The following is a 21557-nucleotide window of genomic DNA, read 5'->3' as shown; positions in this document are numbered from 1 at the left end:
GTAGCCGCCAGCTGTAGCGGAAACTGAAACAAAGTATTCCCTTGTGTGCTCCAGTGCCAAATCATTTCCTCAGTTGTTAAAAGCCTCGAATATCCCTTGGATTGCATTATGATATTTTATAAGACTTCTACATTAGATTAAGAGCTATACAGTATCCGTGAGCAAGGTGGCTGTGTTTCAAAGCGAATTTTGCTTCCGGACGCGTATTTCCAAACGCTTCGCTGCACAGAGCACCCACGTGACATGTCTGTTCGCGCGATGCAGAACGGTAATTAAATGTCGTCGTTGGCTGCGCCCCAAACCTAGAGCGACCTAAAACACACCAAATAACTATTATTAACAAAAACGACACGTAGACCTGTGTTCTGAAAAAAAAATTACTATACTGCGGCTCGTTCCTAAAGTTAACGGAGGAGAACATGGCAGACTCCGGAAGGATGCTTCCTATCAGTGACGTGGCCAGAAATATTTTTCGAGGTTGTTATACGTTCCCGGCAAAAAAAACCAAAAACAAAAAACACCTAAAAGGAAAGATAGCCTGCGCGCAAACACCATTTCATTTTCAGTTTCGTATCTAATTTTGTTATTTTGTTTTTACGTATTAATATGCGGATTAGGATGGGAACAACACGGACGAAAGAAAAGGCCGAAGTGAGGAGGAGACAGAGGGGGAATGCATTGCTAAAAAAAATTCGGGGGGCGATCTGACCCCTAAACACACCCTCTTTCTACGCCCCTGCTTCCTATACTGGTTCTCATTCGCGGTTGTGCCGGAAGACTGGATGTCTCCGGTCATTCCGAACAGCGTATTTTCGGGGCAACCTAGCCGTTATCTCAAGTGGGCATTTATATATATATATATATATATATATATATATATATATATATATATATATATATATATATATATATATATATATATATATATATATATATGTGTGTGTGTGTGTGTGTGTGTGTGTGTGTGTATTTTTTTTTTCCTTTAGCGTTAGTGTCCTTCCTACCTGAGCCATTTCAGGCGACTGCAGAGAGGGCACGAAGCAGAGAATATCGAGTCTCGAGAGACCAAATGCGTGCTTTCCGAGTGCACGGGACAACTGCCTGCTCCAGTCTCGAACATCAACGTGCCTCGTGGACAAGACAGTCTTTTCCAAGACGTGGAAGGAGCGCGAAACTTCGAGTAAGCACTCGGCATCTGAAAACAGATATGCATTGTAACGTAGTGTTAAAATACAGGTATGTTCGCTCTCCAAAACGTGGCGTGGCCACGGAGTTTGGTGAACGGACTATCATCCAGTCCACCAGGTGCCGCTATCATTTCTTTCTCAGTCGCAGCGGCAAAGCTTCGCAGTCCGCGTTAGTTTTCCTTGTCAAATCTTCTGGTCACTCACCCGCGCCCTACCCGCCGCGGTGGCCCAGTCGCTAAGGCGTTGCGCTGCTGAGCACGAGGTCGCGGGTTCGATTCCCGGCCGCGGCGGCCGCTTTTCTGATGGAGGCGAAAAGCAAAAACGCCCGTGTGTACGAGATTTCGGCGCACGATAAAGATCCCCAGGTGGTCAAAATTAATCCGGAGCCCTCCACTATGGCGCGCCTCATCGCCTGCGTTGCGTCGGCGCGTTAAACCCTACAATCAATCAATCTCACCCGCGCCCGTCGCAATGGGTGTTTCCATGCTCTCAAGTGAGGCTGGACTGTTTTATCCCTGGAGGCTGGTGAAAGCACATTCTGTTCTTACGGTCATAAAATAATTCGCTCACACTTAAACGCGAACATTTTGCTTTCAATTCTTTATGGCCCAAAACCTTTTGGCATGGCCTAGAAAATTTTGACAGAGACTATACTGAGGTACAGAAGTATTAAGTGGCGCATTGCCTCAGACTACCGTTTGTTCCGGCCTCTAGGGGCCGGCCAGATCGTGGTAATAATGCTTCTAGGCTTGTTTTTAGTATCGTAGTGGTAGTTCCGAAAGCCTATCTGTGCTGATAACATGTTGCAGTATTTTAACGCTACGTTCGCAGAGCAGCCGGTATCGAATTCCTCCTCATAATCTAATATGCCTGAGACATTACGATGACTAGGATGAGTATGACAAAGAAGAGAAAACTGGCCGCGTATCTGCCTGCCCCGCTGCCAATGATGTCGAAAGGCGATATGCTTCTGCCCGCCCTACCACGTAACTCCCTGTCCTCTGTCTCACTATTTTCCCTTCCCTCTTGCTTATCGGTGGCAGGCCTATTTTTGAGTTGTTCACCATGAATTCAACGGTGGATTCATTGGTGGAAGTTCCGTCAATAAATCTTTTATTGACCTTTTTATGGGCGAAGCACCTTAGGAGATCGGGCTGTCGGCGTCTCATGTCGTTGTCGTCGTTCCTTGTCGCATTCTCATGTGGTCCCGGTACTAAAACACCGGGGCACTCGTTTTCCAACGCCTCGCGCTAGAACGTAGCGCGTAATAAAGAACACACCGGGATACTTGTTTTACAACGCCTCGCACTAGAACGTTTCATTCCCGAGGGGAAAAACGCGTACTAAAAGAACACGCCGGGACACTCGTTTTTCGTTCGCGCTTGCTTGCTTGCTTCTATTTGGTTCCGTATAATCGCTTTAACATTAAAATTTGCAGTTCTCCGTTGCGAATTTCACTTCTCCTCCGTACTCGTAATTGGGATGTCGCGTATATCAGCGCGCGCCGTGTGGCAAGAGAGGGGCTTACAATATTTGAATACACTTATACCCTGAATGCTTCGCTCCTTCCCAGGCTTCAGGTTAGTGGGGATGGGCCGAATTTTTTTCGCTAACGGCCCAGTGTAGGTGTTACGGTCCGTCAGTATACCAACGATTTTTCGGGTCATTCAAGCTGGCTTTAACCTAGATAAAGTGTTCTCCAAAGGCTTCTGGACTGCAGATCCCACTGCATCTCGCGGTCGGTGCCAGTAGTCAGATGTGCTTAGTAGGCGGCATAGGCCGATTTGAACTTTGCCGCTCCCTGGCAAAGAAGACAGGAAATGGTTTCTCACCTGCCTCCTTCCCAAAAAAGAGGGCAACGTGACGAGCCTGCAGCACCTTCAGTGAGACATCCCTGATCAGTGTGATTGGAAAGGGGCAAGTTCGCGCAGGCCCGTAATCGGCTGCTGAATAAGCAACGAGAAGTAAATATGAATGTAGGCAAAGCTGGTACCAAACATAGGCAGACATGCTGGCAGTCTCTGGTGGTCTGAAAAAAGAAAGGAATAAAATGGTCAGAGGTGATAAGACTATCTTTGTCTACTCGGTATCATTTCTTAAATAGCGTATGCCTGCTAATTAGAGCGGAAAGTTGGTCAAGTTGGTACTGGGATAACCGAGGCATGTTTCTTAGCGCAAAAAAAAGAGAAAGAAAACACGCGAACACAAGAGAAGAATGCGGACGGGACGAGTTATGTCTAGCGTCTGTCGCGTCCGCATTTTTTTCTTGTGTTCGAGTCTTTTTTGTGCTAGGGAACATGCCTCCCCTGCCTGTTTCAGCGCAAATAGGAAGAAGCCGTAACGTAGCCGGCTTTACATCGAGCCCGCTTGTTCGCGTACCTCATATACACTGTAATGCCCCTATTGTAACACCTGTACACCTGCTGCACTTCATTATCTCACCTGGACTTGGGCTACTTTCGTCTCTTATCGAAATTTCACCGCACTCCCTATCGACCGTTGTGGAAACCGTCCCCACACAGACCCCCACCAACGGGATTGCGACACATCTCATAAAATAACCATTTGCGCCCTTAAACGTGACCCAGTGCGGGTACTGTCAATGCTCGGTCAGGATTGTATCCTATGCTACGACCTCCAAAACTGAAGCATGAGTGAAAATAGACCAGTTGATCAACAGTGCCCATGGAGAACTTCCTCCATTGCAGCTCATGTTCCTCCGCCTGTGTTGATCCTCGTAGCTGTTCCTAATTACCCATTCCCCTACTTGGACCACGGGTACTCCTGTTCCGCATTAAAGGGCTACTAGTAGTATTACTACTGCTACTTATAAAAATTTAAAGCGTTCACCACTTCATTACCAGATTCACAATTAGTACAACGCAGTTTTACATCTAAAACTTCACTTATAGCTTGAACAGCGGTTCCAGTGGCTCTTTTTGTCGTGAATCAAATGAGAAAAATGTTTGGCTCTCCGGAGCCAGATTGCGGACATTGTTAGGTAGTAAGATTATCCCCGTGCATCTCCATATTACTATGCTCCTTTGCCATGTCTTCAAAGAATGATTGCTATGCAAAGAGCTCATGGAATAGTACTTTACTCAACCAAATAACAGAAAGAAAACTGAAGCTGACGGCTGCCTTACCTCTTGCAAATACCGAGGCTTAAGAACGACTATTAGCCCATATCCTCCGCGCTCAGCACTCGGTCTTTGGTCTGAGTTTTCTCGCAATTGCTGGCGGAACACTCCGGGCGGCTTTTTATGCACTCCATGGAACATCATTCAGCCCCGCATTTACTCCCCCTTTTTTATCAGCGCTGCCGCAGTGTTATTCTCACAGTTAGCGTAATCGGCAATTTTAGACGCCGAGCTCTCATTTTGAATTCTACCTTGATGCATATTTATATTCTGAAAAATTACCGCCCTCCAGAAAGAATTGATTCCCCAATGCTGTTATTTGATGAACAGATGTCTCAGGTAATGCATTAGTAATCAGCTAAGAGACGTGGAAGCATTGTAAAACCGTCGTTCCGCTACCAGACTACGGTTTTGATGAATTGCTTTTGTAAAGGTAGGGCGCACCCCTACATGCTTCATTGTGCTTTGCTGCGATTGAACCGGATTTGAAAATATACGACGCCTAACAGCAAGCAGTCTGGGATAAAAGTAAGAGGCGTCGTTGGAAGTGGCTAACTTAACCACTTTCTATCGGCTCCTTTAATAGTAAGAGCAACGCACATCACACCACTACACGCTGGTAGAGGAAAAGAGAACTCAGGTTTTCGATATTGAAACGGCAAAAAAAAAAAAAAGAGCTGGTCACACAAGCACTAAAACAGTGATTGAGCAAATGGGAAATTGATGTTCTGTGGATGCCTGCCTGTGGTAGAGTAAAGTATGTTCGATTTGAGCGGCGCTGCAAGACACGTGGGAGGTGCAGCAGGGACTTGTATGAGGCGGAACCTCGTGTTGTACGTAGTTGCCCTTGCCTGAGAGATGTGAATAATTGAAGCTTTACGAGACGGAAGCCATTAGCGTGCACCACTGTTCCGGGCTCCCAAGTAAAGCAAGCGAAATAGCCCCACCCATTTTCTTTTTCTGAATTTATCTCTTCTCTTCCTCAACCTTCTGGCTCTGCAGGAGGAAAAAAAAATGCAGACGATCGTCAAGGCTATACGCCCTACAGCGACAACTTTTAACTCGTAGCTATGCAATTATAGGTCGTTGGTTTAAAAAGGAAAAAGTAATCTCGAGCGTGATCCGTCTGCAATGTGTTTTTATGCGAATATTGGCATACGACCCTCAATTTACACTATATAATAGTAAGGTATTATTGAAATTATCAATTTTTTTGGTTACTCAACCGTTTGCATACGTGTCATGTCTGCATTGTCAGGGGTATAGAGCGGCAGCGCTTGGTGTTGCCACTTACGGCGAAGCCTATACAACGCATGGCGAATCAGCTCTCCAGAGTCTGCACTCTGCTCTTCGCCGCGGCCCGTACGAACAGCTTGTGGCCGAGATTCGTCAAGCGTATGATTTTCTAACAAGACATGGGCACAATATTATTTTTCAATGGCTCCCTAGCCACTGCGGCATTTATGGGAATGAATATGCAGACAAAGCGGCTCATCATGCCCATGAAAGTGTTCAATTGGCCGACATCCCGTTGTCGCGCCATGATGCAGCAAGGTCACTGCGCTCCATCGCCCGCGAAATCACGCTGACCGTTTGGAATACGCCGCAGTTTTCAAACCCCCGCCTGTACTCGCTCGATCCTGACCTGCAGCGCCACTTACCCACTAACATGCCACGTTCAGATGCCACCCTACTGTGCCGACTGTGGACTGGAGTTGCTTTCACTAAAGCTAACTCATTATCGGCATGACTGACAGCCCTGCATGTGACGTGTGCGCCACGGACGAGACAATAGAACACCTCTTGTGTCACTGTGTCCGGTTTGCAACGCAGAGACTGCACCTGTCAACCGCTTTCCGGAAACTCGACAACCAGCCATTAACTGCGCAAACTGTTCTGTGTCACAGACGTAGCCCATCACAATCCGAAAAGGCCACTAAAGCACTACTTCGGTTCTTAAAGGACACAGGCCTGTCTGAACAATTGTAGACACTGTGCACCATTGTTCATTTGTTATTTGGTTAGTTTACCGTTTCAGTTTAGGCTTTATTAGCGCCTATTCTTTTGGTTTTGTAGTTATCTTCAATTTTTCTTTTTTTGCTTCTCAAGCTCTATTCCTGTCTTTCTCTTTCTTTCTTTTTAAAATACGCGCAAAAATACGCGCCTTCGATGAGCTTGCGCCATCTAGTGATTCACCTCGCGTGTGATCCACTAAATATGCAAGTTATAACTTGCAAGTTATAACTAGCTGTCTGGTTACCCTAATCTCGCCAACTGAGCCAAGTGATACGTGAGTGATGGTCACTCGTTGAAATCACATTTGAACAGCGAAGCTGTTCAGCAAATCGCAATTTTTCGTGTCTGCAGTTAAAAATACCAAGAAATTGCAGAGCGCGCCTGCGTGAGCGCGGGCCTCGAGGCGACCGCACAACGTCCCCTGCGCACGTTCGCCAAGTCAAGCATACCCACTTAGGGACCTGATTTGCCAAGATTGCGGCGACCACCCAGAAGTTAAAACAAGCAAACAAAGAAAATGCCTAGCACTCATGTGTGCGTGCCTCGCGTCGACCGCCCAGCGTCCCCTGCGCACGTTTGTCAAGGCAATAATACCCACTTAGGGAGATTGGCCTAAAATAAAATTGGTTCCAATTCACGCTGTGAAGGTGTTTGGACTGCGAAGCTATATACGACACCCACAACGATTACGCACGCACCGTCACTTGAATTCACAGAAGTGGGTTTACAGAGTGAAACCAGAGACTCTGCCAGCCGTTACCTGGGATTCGCGAGGGCGGAGTACCGAACGCAGCAACGTCGGTAGAAAGAAAACGAAGAGGAGTGTCTTTCGAAGGATAAGGAGGAGGGCGGCACGCGCAGCTATGGCGTCATCTCTCTCACTGCCTCCTCACGCTTGTTTCATGTATCGCCTCCAAAAAGCGCCCTCCCCCTCCCCCAGGGATTCAGCGTCTGCCTCCCCGTCTCCACGTGTCGGCGTAGCTACTATAGCGCTACTATACGATTACAGGTGAAACTTTTGTGAAATCTGCATTATTATGGAAATGCCATGGGTTATAAGTTGTGACATTTTCCGTAATTTTTATATTTTTCTGATTTTTAGTTTTTCAATATTTTTTTCAACCAATTATCTCCCTTTACGTCATTATAACGATTACATTTAAAAAGTTCGCGAAGGCTGCATTATTGTGGAAATGCAGGGCGTTACATGGTCCTGGCTAGGGGGAGGGGGGGGGGGGGGTACGCGGCAAAGAATGCTACGCATTAAAAACTCCAGCGTTCGCCGTAATCGTGGCAACACTTGCTCGGAGCGAGAAAGACGCGTCTTAGCGGACGCCCCTCCAATGTGATTTGCAATGATTATCGCCTCCAAGAAAATGAAAGAAGCTCACACTTATAGCAACAATAATGGAGTAAAGGTCGTTACTGCAGCGAATAAGACGCAAATCGGCTGCAATCGTGGACTTCAACCTACGCGGTGGTCGTGAAGGTTAAGTACAGCCTCCGCTACCGTCAAGACTTACGCGTTAGTGTGAACTTCCTTAATTTTTTTTATTACGGAGCACCGCGACACGCCAAGTGCCGCGCGTGACGTATAGATAACAGCAACGTGGGGATTTATGTCGGTTTTTAAATATTAGATGCGACTGCATCTCATTCACTCGCCTTGTCCCTCCATACGGCGTTGTTGTCCGGCCACACCCCTCCCTCATTCTCCTCGCCGCGCGAGCTGCGCTCTCCTCCGGTCACCCCCTCTCCTCTCCGATAGCGAACACTCTCTCGCGAGGGGCATTTGATTGGATTGGATTGGATTGGATTGGATTGGATTGGATTGGACTTGGATTGGATTAAAGTGGATTGTGTTGGATTGTGTTTCGTCATAGCCGCGCCACGTTGCGTCATAGCCGCGGTCGTTCCAGCACCGGCGTTCCGATTTCGGGCACGTGCATAGACTTGATCTTCGCTGCAAATTGCACGGTGGTCCCGTTACTACACCATCCACTACCCGTACACTTCAGCGACCACAAGGCCGTCATCGTTAACGTTACGCCGCGTATTAAATAAAGAATACATCATACGCGTTCCTCACACGTTTCACGCAATTAGAGAATCAACACAACGGAAACACCAAGTGAACCACCAAGAAGCGTCGCATCTCCACAGGGTTCCCCTCGCGGGAAGGTGGGGTAATTTTTTTCTTATAAGCCCTCTTATGTTGCTCCTAGACATGTATTCCCAGCAAAGCATTTGTGCATTTAAGTGAATCTGGCTTCAGGTGGCTTGGTGTGTAGCAGTTTGCAGGGATACTAAAAATATTTAATAAAAATCCTGTGGCCTTCCTACCTTGATATGAGAAAGCGTATAGAGTGCCTGAAAGAACGTCCTCTCAGCAATGCACGTGTGCGCAGTAGTGAAGCCGATTTTAAAAGGGCTCGGTGTATAAAACAGCGGCTTCAGCATTTAGTCAAAAGTTTATACTTGGGGGATTCTGCGAATTCTTTACAGCCCTCTGCAGCGTGCTTACCAAAGCTTCACCAGAGAAGATTGAAGAGGCCAATTCATTGTCTTGTGCTGCTCATCGAAATTAGTATTGACGGTATCCCCTTATGATTTATTTCAAGATAAGATGCGAAATCTTCGAACGTGTTGACAAAAATTCAGAAGTGGCTGGGCTGTACACGACGACAGAAGATCAGAAAACAGTCAAACAAGAACGGTATTTTAATTCAAGGAACTAAGATCCTGCTGTATTATAATTGAAAGCCAGATATTATACGACTTGATTCGGGAATTGTGTGGTCGACATCGAGAAGGGTTTTTCGCATCTAGTAGAAGCCGGTTGCAACCAATGAATATTCAACTGAAGACCTCTCAAATTGAAGTCTTGGAGTGTAATTTCTTTTTTGCATTAAATAATTATTACTGCAATTTGTTATTTACTCCGTGCTTACCCCGTCGTACTTTTCATCGGAAGAGCATTTTTGCAGTATTTGCTTTCATAATTGTATGGCGCAGCGAAGCTGTTACAGTGCAGCACTACCGATCGATGTATATTTCTCGGGAATCTTTATTGCACGCTTAAACCTTGTCTCTTCATTTCATCAGAAAAAAACCGCCTCCGTGACCGGGCATCGGGACCATGTCCTTCTGCTTAGTGCAACGCCTCAGCCACAGGCCCACCGCCATAGCTACCGTCCTTAGTGAATTGCCGACAGCGCATAGAGAAGGTATTTCTTCGTTTGCTATTTATTTTTTGTAGCTAGAAAATGCCATCATCATTTGGCTTGAAGATGTAGACCGACATGATTCCCTCCTTGCTGCGCGAGATAAACATGCTGGCGGTTCACCGGCCTTTCGTGTGGACAACGGGTGTGATGAGTCGTGATCGAAGTCTTCCTCCACGCCCAACAAGGAAGCAACTGGCCTGGTGGAGGGGAGACGGTGGCAGCCGTTACGGGCATTGCATCGAACTGGTCCGAACGACGAGGAAGACGCTCAGAGAGTCAACAAAAGCACGTCTAGCTGACTAAGACGTAAAAACATTTTTGGAGGAGCCCATTCCAAGACGAATAAATGTATTCTAACGAGGAAAGCGTTGCGAGCGCAGATTATAGAGCCTACCAACAGGACGAGAGATAAAAACGGAACGAGGAGTCCAGGAGATGATTAAAATAAGTAACATCAAAAAGCTGAAAACGGAACATAAAGAGGCAAACGACAAATCGAGCAGTTCCTAGCGGACGATGCCGCGGAAGCGAATTTCAAGTAGTCAAAACATTATCTTGTCTTAGCTCAAAATGAGGGTGATGTCTATTCTGTTGGCAGCTGAAAAAAAGATACTAGAGAAAATTATGTCGGCACCCGTCACTGATTGGCTTTTAAAACTACGTAACGTTTCCCTTAAAAATAAGTGTTTTTTTAATGATCGCGGCCCTTCTCTAGCAGGCGCAATTAAACGTGAGGGCCAGAAATAACGTAGCGTGGCCTAGCGCTACGTAACCTAACCTAAACAGACCTACGTGACCTAACCTCACCGCACGTAAACATAACCAATCATAACCTAAACTAGAATCCTACCCAACCCAACAGAACCGAACGTAGCACAGCCCAACTACACTGAACGAAGCTATTGTTGCGTTCGGGAAGGCGTACCCGAGCCGAGCTCCGTCGCCTCCGTCATACGTGTAATAGCGTGGTGAAGCGAGCGGCCATGTTGCTGCCTTGGTGACGACGACAAGAAGCCGAAGGCAAACATAACTTGTTTACTGCATAGCGAGAGATGAGCCGAAGAAAGATACAGGAACAATGCCATGACGGGTGAGGTTACAGTACAGGACTCGGGCAGAGTGACAGCATTGATTCACTGCTTCAACAAAAATGAACTTCTGCGCTTTGGCGGGCTCTTATTTATACCCAAAGCGCTAACGGTTAAACAAGCATTCCCTCTGGTTTTTGCACATGGCGCAACATGGTGCCCACGCGCACAACGCTCTATCCAGAGTTAGTGAGGGGTCGGTAGTAGTGGCGCACGGTGTTTCCGAGAGAGGGGAGAGACGAGGTCTCCGCTACGGTGTCCGCGTCCTTCGGACAAGTCTCTGCATGTCTCGTCTGCCACCGCCGAAGTTTAAATCGGACAGACAGAGAGGCGCCAGCGATCCGGCCTTTCCCAGGCGCGTATACGACGTGTTGAGATCCGTTGGCTGCAAGCCTGAGTCACCAAAGGAGAGGAGCTCACTCGAAAGGCGCACGTAGTGGAGGCTTCGCCACAGAGCCGAAGAGTGCTGCACGAAGCTTGAAGCACAGTGGCGCACTGATTAGCAAAACTGTCTTGAACATCGACCTTGTGGTAATTGTAGGAATAACGCGATAGTTAGCATTGCGCACCTAAACACCAACCATCATGACCAGGAATAACGCGACTGCAGAAAAAGTAGGTAGTAAAAGCCAGATAAGCGAAAATTTGTGAAAAAAAAAAGAAAAAAAAAAATCCGGGGCCGTACCCACTAATGTGAACCCTGGGGAGGCGCGAGGCATGCAGTGTGCAAGTGTATTCTTGGCGCCTTGGCGTTTTTGACAACGGAGATGAAACCGTTGGGGTGTAGAGGTATACAGCTTAGCTTGACGCACAAAACGTTCTAGCGCGAAGAGCTGGAAAACTAGTGTCCCGGTGTGTTCTTTTAGCACGCGTTGTGTTCTGGCGCGAGGAGTTGGAAAACGGGTGTTTCGGCGTTTTACTATCGAGAATAGAGCGAGGTGTAAACGAGTGTACCGGTGTTTTAGTACCGTAACTACACCGACGATGACATGAGACGACGACGACATGAGTCGCCGACAGCCCGAGCCCCTAAGGAGCTTCGCCCCCAAAATCAAAAGTTGCCCTCTTCGGGTTCGAACCGTAGTTTTTCCGTTACAAATGGGGTACTATACCCCACCGCCACAGGAGCAGCCACGAGGACGGGATTTTAAAGCACGTCCATTGCGCGCTTCCTTCACACTTCTTGATTAACTTGTTCGACAGCACCTCTGGGTAACCCTGACCCGACGGAATTAAGTAGTCGTACGGCAAAGATACGTTAAGAATTGGTTTGCAGGGCGGGAAAACAAAATGTAGATACTACATACGGACATCTGGCCGCTAGAGAAACGCTACCTTTTGCGCACTGCTTGCCACGAATGGGACTCCGTTGTCTAAACTGGTTAATACCAATTTGATTGTGTTTAACAAGTATTACAAAAGGCGAAAGGAGCATCTGATTCTGATAAATAGCGATTATAAGAGTTCCCCAAGCTTTCTCGCAATTCTCAAACTTGCTAAACTAACTAGTTTAAATCGGTATAAATGGGGATCACTAAGCTCAAATTCCGAACAGTTTCGGTGTTTGCGCTTGTGTCGTGCGGTGGTGTAGCCCCGAGCTAGCACATCAGGATGGCTAGGTTCCGCTGTCCCACCCTCGAAAGACGCTCCTCTCCGTTTTCTTTCTGCCGACCCCCGGCTGGGCTACAACGACGGCGTCCGCCGCTCTAGCCCGGTCGTGGCCGACGCTGCTGCGTTCGGGACGCCGCCCCCGCGAATTCCAAATAATGGCTGGCCGAATATCTGGTTTCCCTCTTTGTAGAGCCACGTGTGTGAATTCAAATTGCGTCGCATGGGCAATTGTTGTGGGCTTCGTATAAAGCTTTCCTTTCCAACCTTCTTCACAGCATGGATTTGGGCAATTTTTTTTAAAGAGGCATTTGTCACAAAGATGTTCCAGCCATGTGGACTGCTAAGCCAATAACCGATGACTGCCAGGAGAAATTCCCCGCTGTGTCTATAACGGCTGGAAGTAGAATAACATACCTGTAATGAGCGTTGTAGACTCCACTGCAGGAATTCCAAAGAGCGTTCAGATGAACAGCCAACTGACAACAATTTACCGTCAGTACTACCAGAGTCCTTCAATGATAAGCATTGAAGGACTCTGGTACTACCTAACACCAAATGCGACGGAGTTTGCAAGCTATCGAAGATAGAGATGATAAAAACTGGCCGCGTATCTGCTCCCTTCACTGCAAATGTCGTAGAAAGACGATAGCCTTCATCCGCCCCTGTAAGTAAATGCCTCTCGTCTCTCCTCCTCTCCCCCCGTTTCACACTCTTCCCTTCCTGTCTTGCTCCTCCCATGAAAAATGCGGTGGATGTTTGCTCAAAGGAGTACTCACATGAAATTTCTGTTGCGTTTTCTTCACGGCAATAGGTGCTTACACCCACTAATCGTAGATCGGCACATTAGAGAGTCGAACGCAGCATAAATAATTACTCACAGCTGCGTTTATTCGGGACAGTTTCGGTTTCGGTGAAGCGAACACCGAGACATCCGTCATGACGGGAAAGCACATTTGACGTCACTGTTCTCGTCGCGCCACAGCCGGTTCGGTCTGAGCCAACACCACGTAAAGTATAGGTGGTGTCGTCTGGGAGCGCGCACTCGCGCCAGAACGGCCCGACCGGCCGTAGTCGCACGTGACGTCAGTCCCAAAAACTGTGACGTGATGCACAAGGCGGAAAAGCGTGCGCCAACAGCACCGCGGCTGCCTCGATACGTCACAAGAGTCCTTACGTCCGCAGTTTGGATCGAAGCGCAGATGACGTCATGAGCTTGCTCGATGGCGCGGGTGAGCTTTCTCGGGCACGCAAGGTCTTGTCGTTCTTAGTTTTTTTCTGTCCTGGTTTGTAGCGCTCGTTTTCTTGAAGCAATATGCACCAACTGGCACAACAGCATATTTTACTGTATATTGACAAGCATGAAGCGTGCTGTCAGATATAGTGGCTTGTAAGAATTGCCAAAAAAAAAAAAACGCCTCGTTCAAAAATTGCTTTGATGTTTTGGTCGGGTGGCTGAATCGACGAACAGACGGACAGAGGGACGGACGGATGGATGCACAGACAGACAGACAGACAGACAGACAGACAGACAGACAGACAGACAGACAGACAGACAGACAGACAGACAGACAGACAGACAGACAGACAGACAGACAGACAGACAGACAGACAGACCACAATTTTCGTGTTTATCCCAAGAAAGCCTGCCGAACTTAAACAGGCGGAAGTTTGTTTGAGTGGCACACCTTGTAGAGCAAGCGCACCTGGGTGTTTCAAACCCAAAAGGCAGCGCCGACGATAGAAGAATTGCAGGTAGACACATATAAAGACAACCACCCTTGAAGAGCCAGTTAACATTTTCGTAAAAATAGACAAAGGCAAGGTATACACAATGTAGACAAAGAGAAGAGCTGGCGCCTGTGTCTTTATACGCTGTGCTCTCTGAGCCTGTCATTGACGCATGCATGCCTGTATGGCCGGTGTAACGTTTTCTGCGGGTAAGTGGCACCTTGTACACAATGCCCACTTTGCACGCAACGTCACGCGTATTGTCGGGTGCAAAGTGGGCGTTGAGTACAAGGTGCCACTTTTCGGCGAAGAATGCTACCCCGGCCAGAGAGAGAGGTACACGTGCATCAATGACGGGCTGCGAGAGCCGCTGTAAAGCAGCTGTGGAGGTCCGTTTAGCTGATCATTGCCTCCGCTGCATCTCTGTGCTCCGCTCTTTGACTCCGTTGGCAGAGCGCGTGTACAGCTCCGTTTAAACGACCAGGCCAGTCATGAAATGTTTGAGGCTTGCTGTACCTTCTGCGCAAACGATGAATGCGTCCCTGTCAAAGAGAGGAATAGAATGTCTTAATGCACACTTGGCACCTGTGCTAAATTGAGCTAGCCTTCCAAAATCTTTCTCTTCTGTTGTCGCCTTCTTTTATTTTGCGCGGTTAAAAAGTTCGAGTTGACGTCCAACGCTTGACCCGTGTGGCCTCTTCCTTTTGATTCGTCCTTACTACGATGTTTGAACATGCTTCTCGAATCCACCTTGATTTCTTTCCCGAGCCTGATATGGTAACCGTTATTGATGTTGTGTACTGAGGGATAAACTGCACCAACGAAATGAGTGGAAGAGAGCCAGAATGAAGTGCGAAGCGAAAGCGAGAACGACGTACTTGCTGTTCGTAGCGTACTTTAACAGATCTTCCAATATGCTAGCATCAACTTATGTACAAAAGTATGGCTTAAAGCATTTCGTATGCGTGTTTATTATTACTTATTCTTATTGTGCAGATGTCACTACACGCCTGCGTATGTATTTTTGTTTCGTAGACAAAAGTTATGCAATAACGATTTTAATTGCCTGAGGACGCCACATTCAGCGAACTGAAGCGCAGAACTTTGTTCGTCAAGGCAGTCATATCACAGAAATTATGGGCTGATGTTTGAATTTTACCATTTTGCGATCATTACCGGTGCAAAAAAAAAAAAAAAAAAAAACTAAAGCGCATTATGCATTTTTGTTACGAGTTATCTCTCTCTCTCTCTCTCTCTCTCTCTCTCTCTCTCTCTCTCTCTCTCTCCAAGAGCCAAGTGGCATTAAAAGAGAATTTAGAGAATTAACGGGATAAGGATATGCGTACTATAGATTCTAAGTGAGAAGGTAGTCGTACGCTAGAATAACGTTTGGACTTCTAGTACCGCGCTGCCTCATACTGGGTGGCGCTCTGACCGTTTATGCGCAGCCTGAAGTTGTTTTCGAAATTATGCATGCATCTAGGCTGCATATGTAGAAATTTGAAGTAGGAGGAATGGCAAAATAGGGCACGTTGTGCACATTTTAATAACATATATACACTTCTATATCACTGTGTATGGTGCTGGGTAGGTTACACGGCAATGAAGTGTTCAATTAAAGCGCACTCCAACATGGGAATCAAGCATAAAATGTCCGTGCATATGAATCACTGCTGCGTCTAACTCGCAGTTTCATACCGCCCAAGATATTTCTTCGGCGCCACGTTTTCCATCAAGATAGGGCCCATTGTGGCACTAGCCTTTTCCGTGCCAAACAATTGTGGCTGCACCATCTCACAGAAAGAAGTGTCTAACAAGAAGTCAATAATGTGTACTAGAAGCCTGTGGCATTTTCAACAAGATGGAAATGGTACACTGTAAAGGGATTTACACCCATAGGGGCGATTTTCGCTGTATATAACTAACACCTTTACACCCTAGAAAAAACAAAACAGAAAAACAGCCTTTAAGGGTGTATTGTTATTTATGAAACCCTTACAACCTTGCGAAAAAAGCAAGAATACACTTTAAAGGGCGTTTTTACGTTAATTACACCCTTTCAAAACAGTTTTTTTTGTGTTTCGATAGGGCATATGGGTTTTAGATATAACTTATAGGCATGAAAGGTGCAAATCCTTTGACAGTGTATAAACATGAACTGTGATCTTCTGCGTTTTTTTGAACGGGGTATTAGGGCGCCGGACGGGGACGACGAATTCACCTGGATGTTAACATATAACGATAGGAACACTGGAACTTGTGAACGTGAAACTAAACGACTGTGATACACAGGCTGGACACATCAGACAGTGACAGTTGAAGGTTCGGCCATTACGTCCAGCTCGTTTTCCTTGGCGTCCTCATTTCCATAGCCTTTTTTCTTGTTGTTCACCCTGGAAGAGAGAAAAAAATTTCTTAGCATGAAACTGTGCAAGAGGGAGGAAGGGCAAACTATAAGCGTCACTTCTTTAGTTTACTGTCGAGTTCTGGCGTGGCTAGCCCTAAAGATTGCTGAAAATAGAACGCTAACTAAGCGCATGTCCTATCGAGGTTCCTGCAATGCTTTGTGGAATGCTCCAGCCCTGAGTTATTTATGGTACTGTCTAGAGGCACGTGCTCTGGCAGTAGCATAAGCATTGTGATGGGAAATAATTTCGACAGCTTTGCCTTGTTCGAAGGCTCCGATGTACTCATGTTTGTTAACATTATTGTGACAATGAACAAGCCACTTCCAAAAAATGTCGGTCACGACAACCCAACACGAAGGAAAAGGAAGGTTAAAGATCACCTCCTAGAGCTAGCCAGTGGAGACAGTGATGCCCCAGCAAATCGCACCCTGGATATCTTCACAGACGCCGCAGTTGAACATGACCGCGTCTCACTCTGCTGGTACAGCCTCGAAGACCGAAACGCAAATGCACACGTGCGCTCTGTCAAAATTTCCAACCGAGAAGCCGAGCTAAGAGCCATCCTGCTTGCCTTGACTGAACATGCAGGCAAACATCCAAGCACCCTCGACCCTCCCGAACGCATAATAATTTACGAAGACTCAATGGACCCCATTCTAGCCCTTGGTTCACGCAAAACTACTAGCCGCACTGTCCGCAGAATAAAGAAATTCATTGCTGAATGCCAACAGAGTGGCCTGCAATACCAAATCCGGTGAGTCCCTGGACATGAAGGCATTGTAGGCAATGAAGAGGCACACAGAATTGCCCGGGATCAACTTCGTATTCACCCCGAGCAAGACTGTTCAGAACCCGCTGATTCAGATGCGGAGGCCGACATTGACACAGAGGACGGTGCTGCTTGGGCGAAGGCCGAGCGGAAGGCCGTTCTTCAAAAAAAAAAAAAAAAATTCCGGAAGACCTCAACCAGTTGCCCCCCGGATTCAGCCGATGGGCAACAGTGCGTCTAAGGCGTATAAGAACGGGCACGGCCCTTACGCCTAGAATCACACCGTCGCCTTTGGGTTCTGGTGGCATTTTTAAAAAAATCAAACGGCAACAGTAACGAATGGTTCCACTAGGTAGGTTACACGGTGCGCTTGGAGTGATCGTGGAGTAGGGCAACGTGGTTCTATAAACATTGAAGTAGGGCGCCTCCATTAAAGCGCGTATCCGCCGTACGGCAGCGCTAGCATCGAGGAACCCAGCCTGGAGCAGGGGAACGCTGCAAATTAAAATTGACTTGAGCACACCTCTAGCGCGTCCACCTTGGGAGGAGCGTGATGGGGGAGGAACAGCCCGAGAGGTAAGCGGGAAAGCGAAGGGAGGCATTTAATTGGCATTTTCTTGGAAATACTATCGTCTTTCGTCGACATTTGCAACGAAAGGAGCAGATACGCGGCCAATTTTTTTTAAAATGACCTACGCACCCCACCATTCGTAACTTGAGAGTGTTTGCTTAATGCGCCCCAGCCGAAGTTAAATATATTGTTACGCTGTCTACTCACGGTCCGCAAGGTCAAGTGACCCAAGGAAGTGACCAACGAATTTAAGGGAAGATGCTGGCAAGGTAGAGGAAGACGAGGTTGCTAGCGTTCGCGGCTGCAGTCGGACATACTGAGCTACCCCTTGTTTACTTTGCAATAAACCGTCGTTCCCCGCACGTAACAATATGTTGGACTCCTTTCGCGTGGTTTGATTCGAGATAGCTACATTCAGCTTAATCCCTGCTAGAACTCCAGCCACAATAATTAGATTCCATACACTGCGGTGCGCATTGCGTAAAGTGCTTATTTTCGCCTAAGCTGAATGCAGTTGCGCGCGGTATCTGCAGCCATTATATCGAGGCAACACTGTAAAAGCTAATAGCAATTTTATCTAGTTTGTGCGAGCACCGCATGGTAATAATACCGTGAGGCGATGTAGTTTTTTTTTTGTTCCGTTGATTTGAAGCCATTTTTGCCTTTATGTTCAGAAGGCTGCATAGCGATGCGGGCATTTCAAACAACTGAAGAAGTTGCGTAAAGTTTAGATAAATAAATAATAAAATAAAATAAATAAATAAATAAATAAATAAATAAATAAATAAATAAATAAATAAATAAATAAATAAATAAATAAATAAATAAAACGAAGCATTTCACCCAACGCTAGTGCGAAGACCGCAAATAAATTTTTACCTCCAAAGGGGACCTGAAACGTGCGCCTTAATCTCGACACAACACAACGGGCGTTTTTGTTTAGTCTCCATCCCAAAAACGGCAGCCTGCAGACAGAAACGATACCACTCCGTGGGGTTTAGATGCAGAGCATCTAAAATTATTGTGGGCCCTTAAATCACTGCGGGCTATTTCCAAAATTGATTTAAATAATGCTTAGACCGGTACTTTTCTTTCAACGGTTACGCGTAAATAAGCTCAATGTAAATAAACGCCTGCACTTGAAACGAAACTAGGCTACTGCTTACAATATGCTTTGTTCCGTCGTTGTACGCACACAGTTTTTTTTTTTTTTCAGATACAAAATTTCAGTAAGAGCGACAAGGTTACAGTTCCCTGCGAGTAAGTTTGAGTGATCATGGTGCATTCCAGTTTTGCGTCCACTCGTGTTTTCATTTTTTTTAGCGCCGTTGACCTGTTTCTTAAGCTTCCAGCGAAGCCTCGACCCTCCGGTTTCATGCCGCAAGGAGTAATATTTTCTTTTGAATTAGAAGTTTTCCCACTCTTTCATGTCTCTGCCAATTGTAGTTGCGGTATCGTTTGCATCGGTTCATGCTGCAACTGCAGGTAGTTTATAACTACCGCTGAAGCTACTCCAGTACAAAGCATTTGGCCGCAGCCGTTGTCTCGCTGCTTTAGCGGGACTGAGCGAGACTGTGCAGAGATAACCCGGTTCGCCCACCTGTTGAGGGAGAAGAACTTCTGTCTCCTGCCGAAGTTCTCAGCGTTGTCGACGGTCTGGCAGAGCGCGTAACCCTTGGTCTCGGGAAGCCAGGCGGCCGACAGCCCCGCCACACCCGTCACCACGCAGAGGAACAGGAACGGAATCCACGTGCCGTACCGGCCCTGAAACGGACGGAAGTATATGCAATAGGATGCAAGTGTATGGTGCATAAGAAGCAAGATTTTACGCAGATACCCAAAAGGGGACAGTAGTAGGAGTCATACTGGGTCTATTCCGCTGCCAGGATATAATTGTGAAACTGGAGACCAATATTAACGTCACCGAAGTTGGCTCCATTTTGCTTGATAATAGTGTAATTAAAGCGGCATGGGACAGCAGCAATCAAGAAGCCACTAGTTAAACCCTTCGTGTGTTTCATGCAGGTGAAATGCTCACCTTCCTTGTATTGTAAAAAAATTAAAGCCGTTCCACTCTGTGTGAAAGCTGTCGGAAGTGCAGAGCAGTGATTCTTAATAATGGGCTGTACCGCCGTTATCCGCTCACTGCTACCACCCAATGCAATTCAAATTTCCCGTCTCCGCAGTGCTCGCGCGCCCCCTGCCTGAAACAGCGCCAGCAGGAGTTCTGTTCGTTATGTGCTTGATTTTTCCTCCCGCACGTGCCAGCGTTGCACTGCCACAAAAACCAACCCAACGAGCATTCCTAACTAAATGAACGCCGGCGCTGCCGGTTAATTACGTATATTTTGCCTCAAATGTACTTGCAGTTTTCTTTGCGCTAAACAACGGAGGCATGTTTGACAAGCACCAGCGGTTCATGAGTTTCGAACGCTTATGACTGCTTAAACCGCTTGGTTTTCGAAACCTCTGCGCGGCGCCCTACGACGGGTACGCCGGGCTCTACTTGGGTCCGTTATCTCGCTGGGCCGCCTGATCCCGGAAGTCACTTGACATCGAGCGTTACAGCGAGCTTCGACGACAAGGCGAGCCCCCAAAGTGCTCTGCACTTTATTGATTGATTGAAACCTTTATTGGAGGAAAGGGGAGGCCCGGAGGCCGTGCATGGAGGAATGGGAAGTGAAGGAAAGGGGGACAGCAAAAGCTCTTCGTCGCACAATTGAATGTCCCTTCTTTGAGCACTCATTTTGCATCCACGATGTTAATAAGGCTCTTCTCTGGATGGGTAGTCACCAGGCTACACTAATCTCGCAAGGCCACTCTGTATACCATATTTGCCTAGTGCTTGCAGAAAATCGATTCTCTACCAACCGCCACCAACCGCTACCAATCGACACCAACCGCTGTCTACTACTGTTCCCATGCCCAGATGTGCATTTTATGGTTTGCACTGACTGCTTTCATGTTATGCAATCGCTTATTATGTCCGGTGGTGTTGAACCCTTCGCCTTTTTAACTGGCACTCGATATCACCAATAGCGAACTACTGGAAGCTATAAAATCCCTCGGAGGTACAATGGAATCGCGACACGCCGAAGTAAGGCCATCTCTAAACGAAGTAAGAGCCAGCCAGAAATTGCTGGAAGATGGCGTGACAGATGTGGCCGAGAGATTGGCAGCCTTTAAGAACAAGGCATCCACTCTGGAACGCCTTAATGACTACGCTGAAACTCTCCGCACAATAACTGAAATTGTTAACTGTGAAAATTCGGCTGTGCTGTCTCGCCTCGATGATTTAGAAGACAGGGCTCGATGGTGCAATTTGATTTTTTGTGGTATTGTGGAAAGGCTACAAGAAAACAGCGCACCTTAAGTTATAATAAGCAGTACGTCAGCAAAAAGTGTTATGCCTATGTTCTGTTTTTACTGTGCGTTGGTGCCCAGATCATCTGGAAAAGGCGCGGCTTTGCGGTTCTCAGAGCGCGGCCGCAAAAGTACATGTTTCCAATGCTTCGAATAATGCGCTCGCGTCTATTCGATCACCTGGAGGCTGAGCTCGCCGCGCTGGGGGAAGAGCAGTTCCTTCAGCGGTGGTCCACTCGGTTTATCCGTGTGGTAAACAAACAAATAGAAGTGTCTATTCTACCCTATTGACTGTTGTATTGATCTTGACGTATCGTCGTGAACTTTCGAGGATGTGATCTACAGATCTTTCAGAGTAATTGTGCTTCTACTAGTGTGTGTACTAGTGAACTATGGAGAACTGTGGAGTGAACTGTGTGTGCAGTGAGTGGTGTAGTGAGTGAAGTGAT

At 47.0% G+C, this 21557-nt stretch overlaps 2 protein-coding genes across 3 annotated transcripts in view; one reads left to right on the top strand and one right to left on the bottom strand.

Moving 5' to 3' along the window:
• Window positions 1–21557, top strand: part of LOC144152472 (solute carrier family 2, facilitated glucose transporter member 8-like) — a 285436-nt gene that overhangs the window by 30149 nt on the left and 233730 nt on the right. The window lies entirely within an intron of this gene.
• The window catches only part of LOC144152469 (carcinine transporter-like), a 35530-nt gene continuing 29498 nt past the window's right edge, over window positions 15526–21557 (bottom strand). For both annotated transcript variants that reach the window (XM_077683739.1, XM_077683740.1), the window contains 2 exons: window positions 19346–19509; window positions 15526–16390 (listed from right to left, as the gene is read on the bottom strand). In XM_077683739.1, coding sequence (XP_077539865.1) covers window positions 16300–16390; window positions 19346–19509 — 255 coding nt within the window. In that variant the 3' untranslated portion in view covers window positions 15526–16299. The remainder of the gene's footprint in view (window positions 16391–19345; window positions 19510–21557) is intronic.

Source organism: Haemaphysalis longicornis, unplaced genomic scaffold, assembly GCF_048455015.1.
Source record: "Haemaphysalis longicornis isolate Haplotype H1 unplaced genomic scaffold, Haemaphysalis longicornis Haplotype H1 scaffold_9, whole genome shotgun sequence".
Classification (NCBI taxonomy): domain Eukaryota; kingdom Metazoa; phylum Arthropoda; class Arachnida; order Ixodida; family Ixodidae; genus Haemaphysalis; species Haemaphysalis longicornis.
The sequence above is the reverse complement of the archived record's forward strand: the minus strand, read 5'-3'. Positions and strand labels throughout refer to the sequence as shown.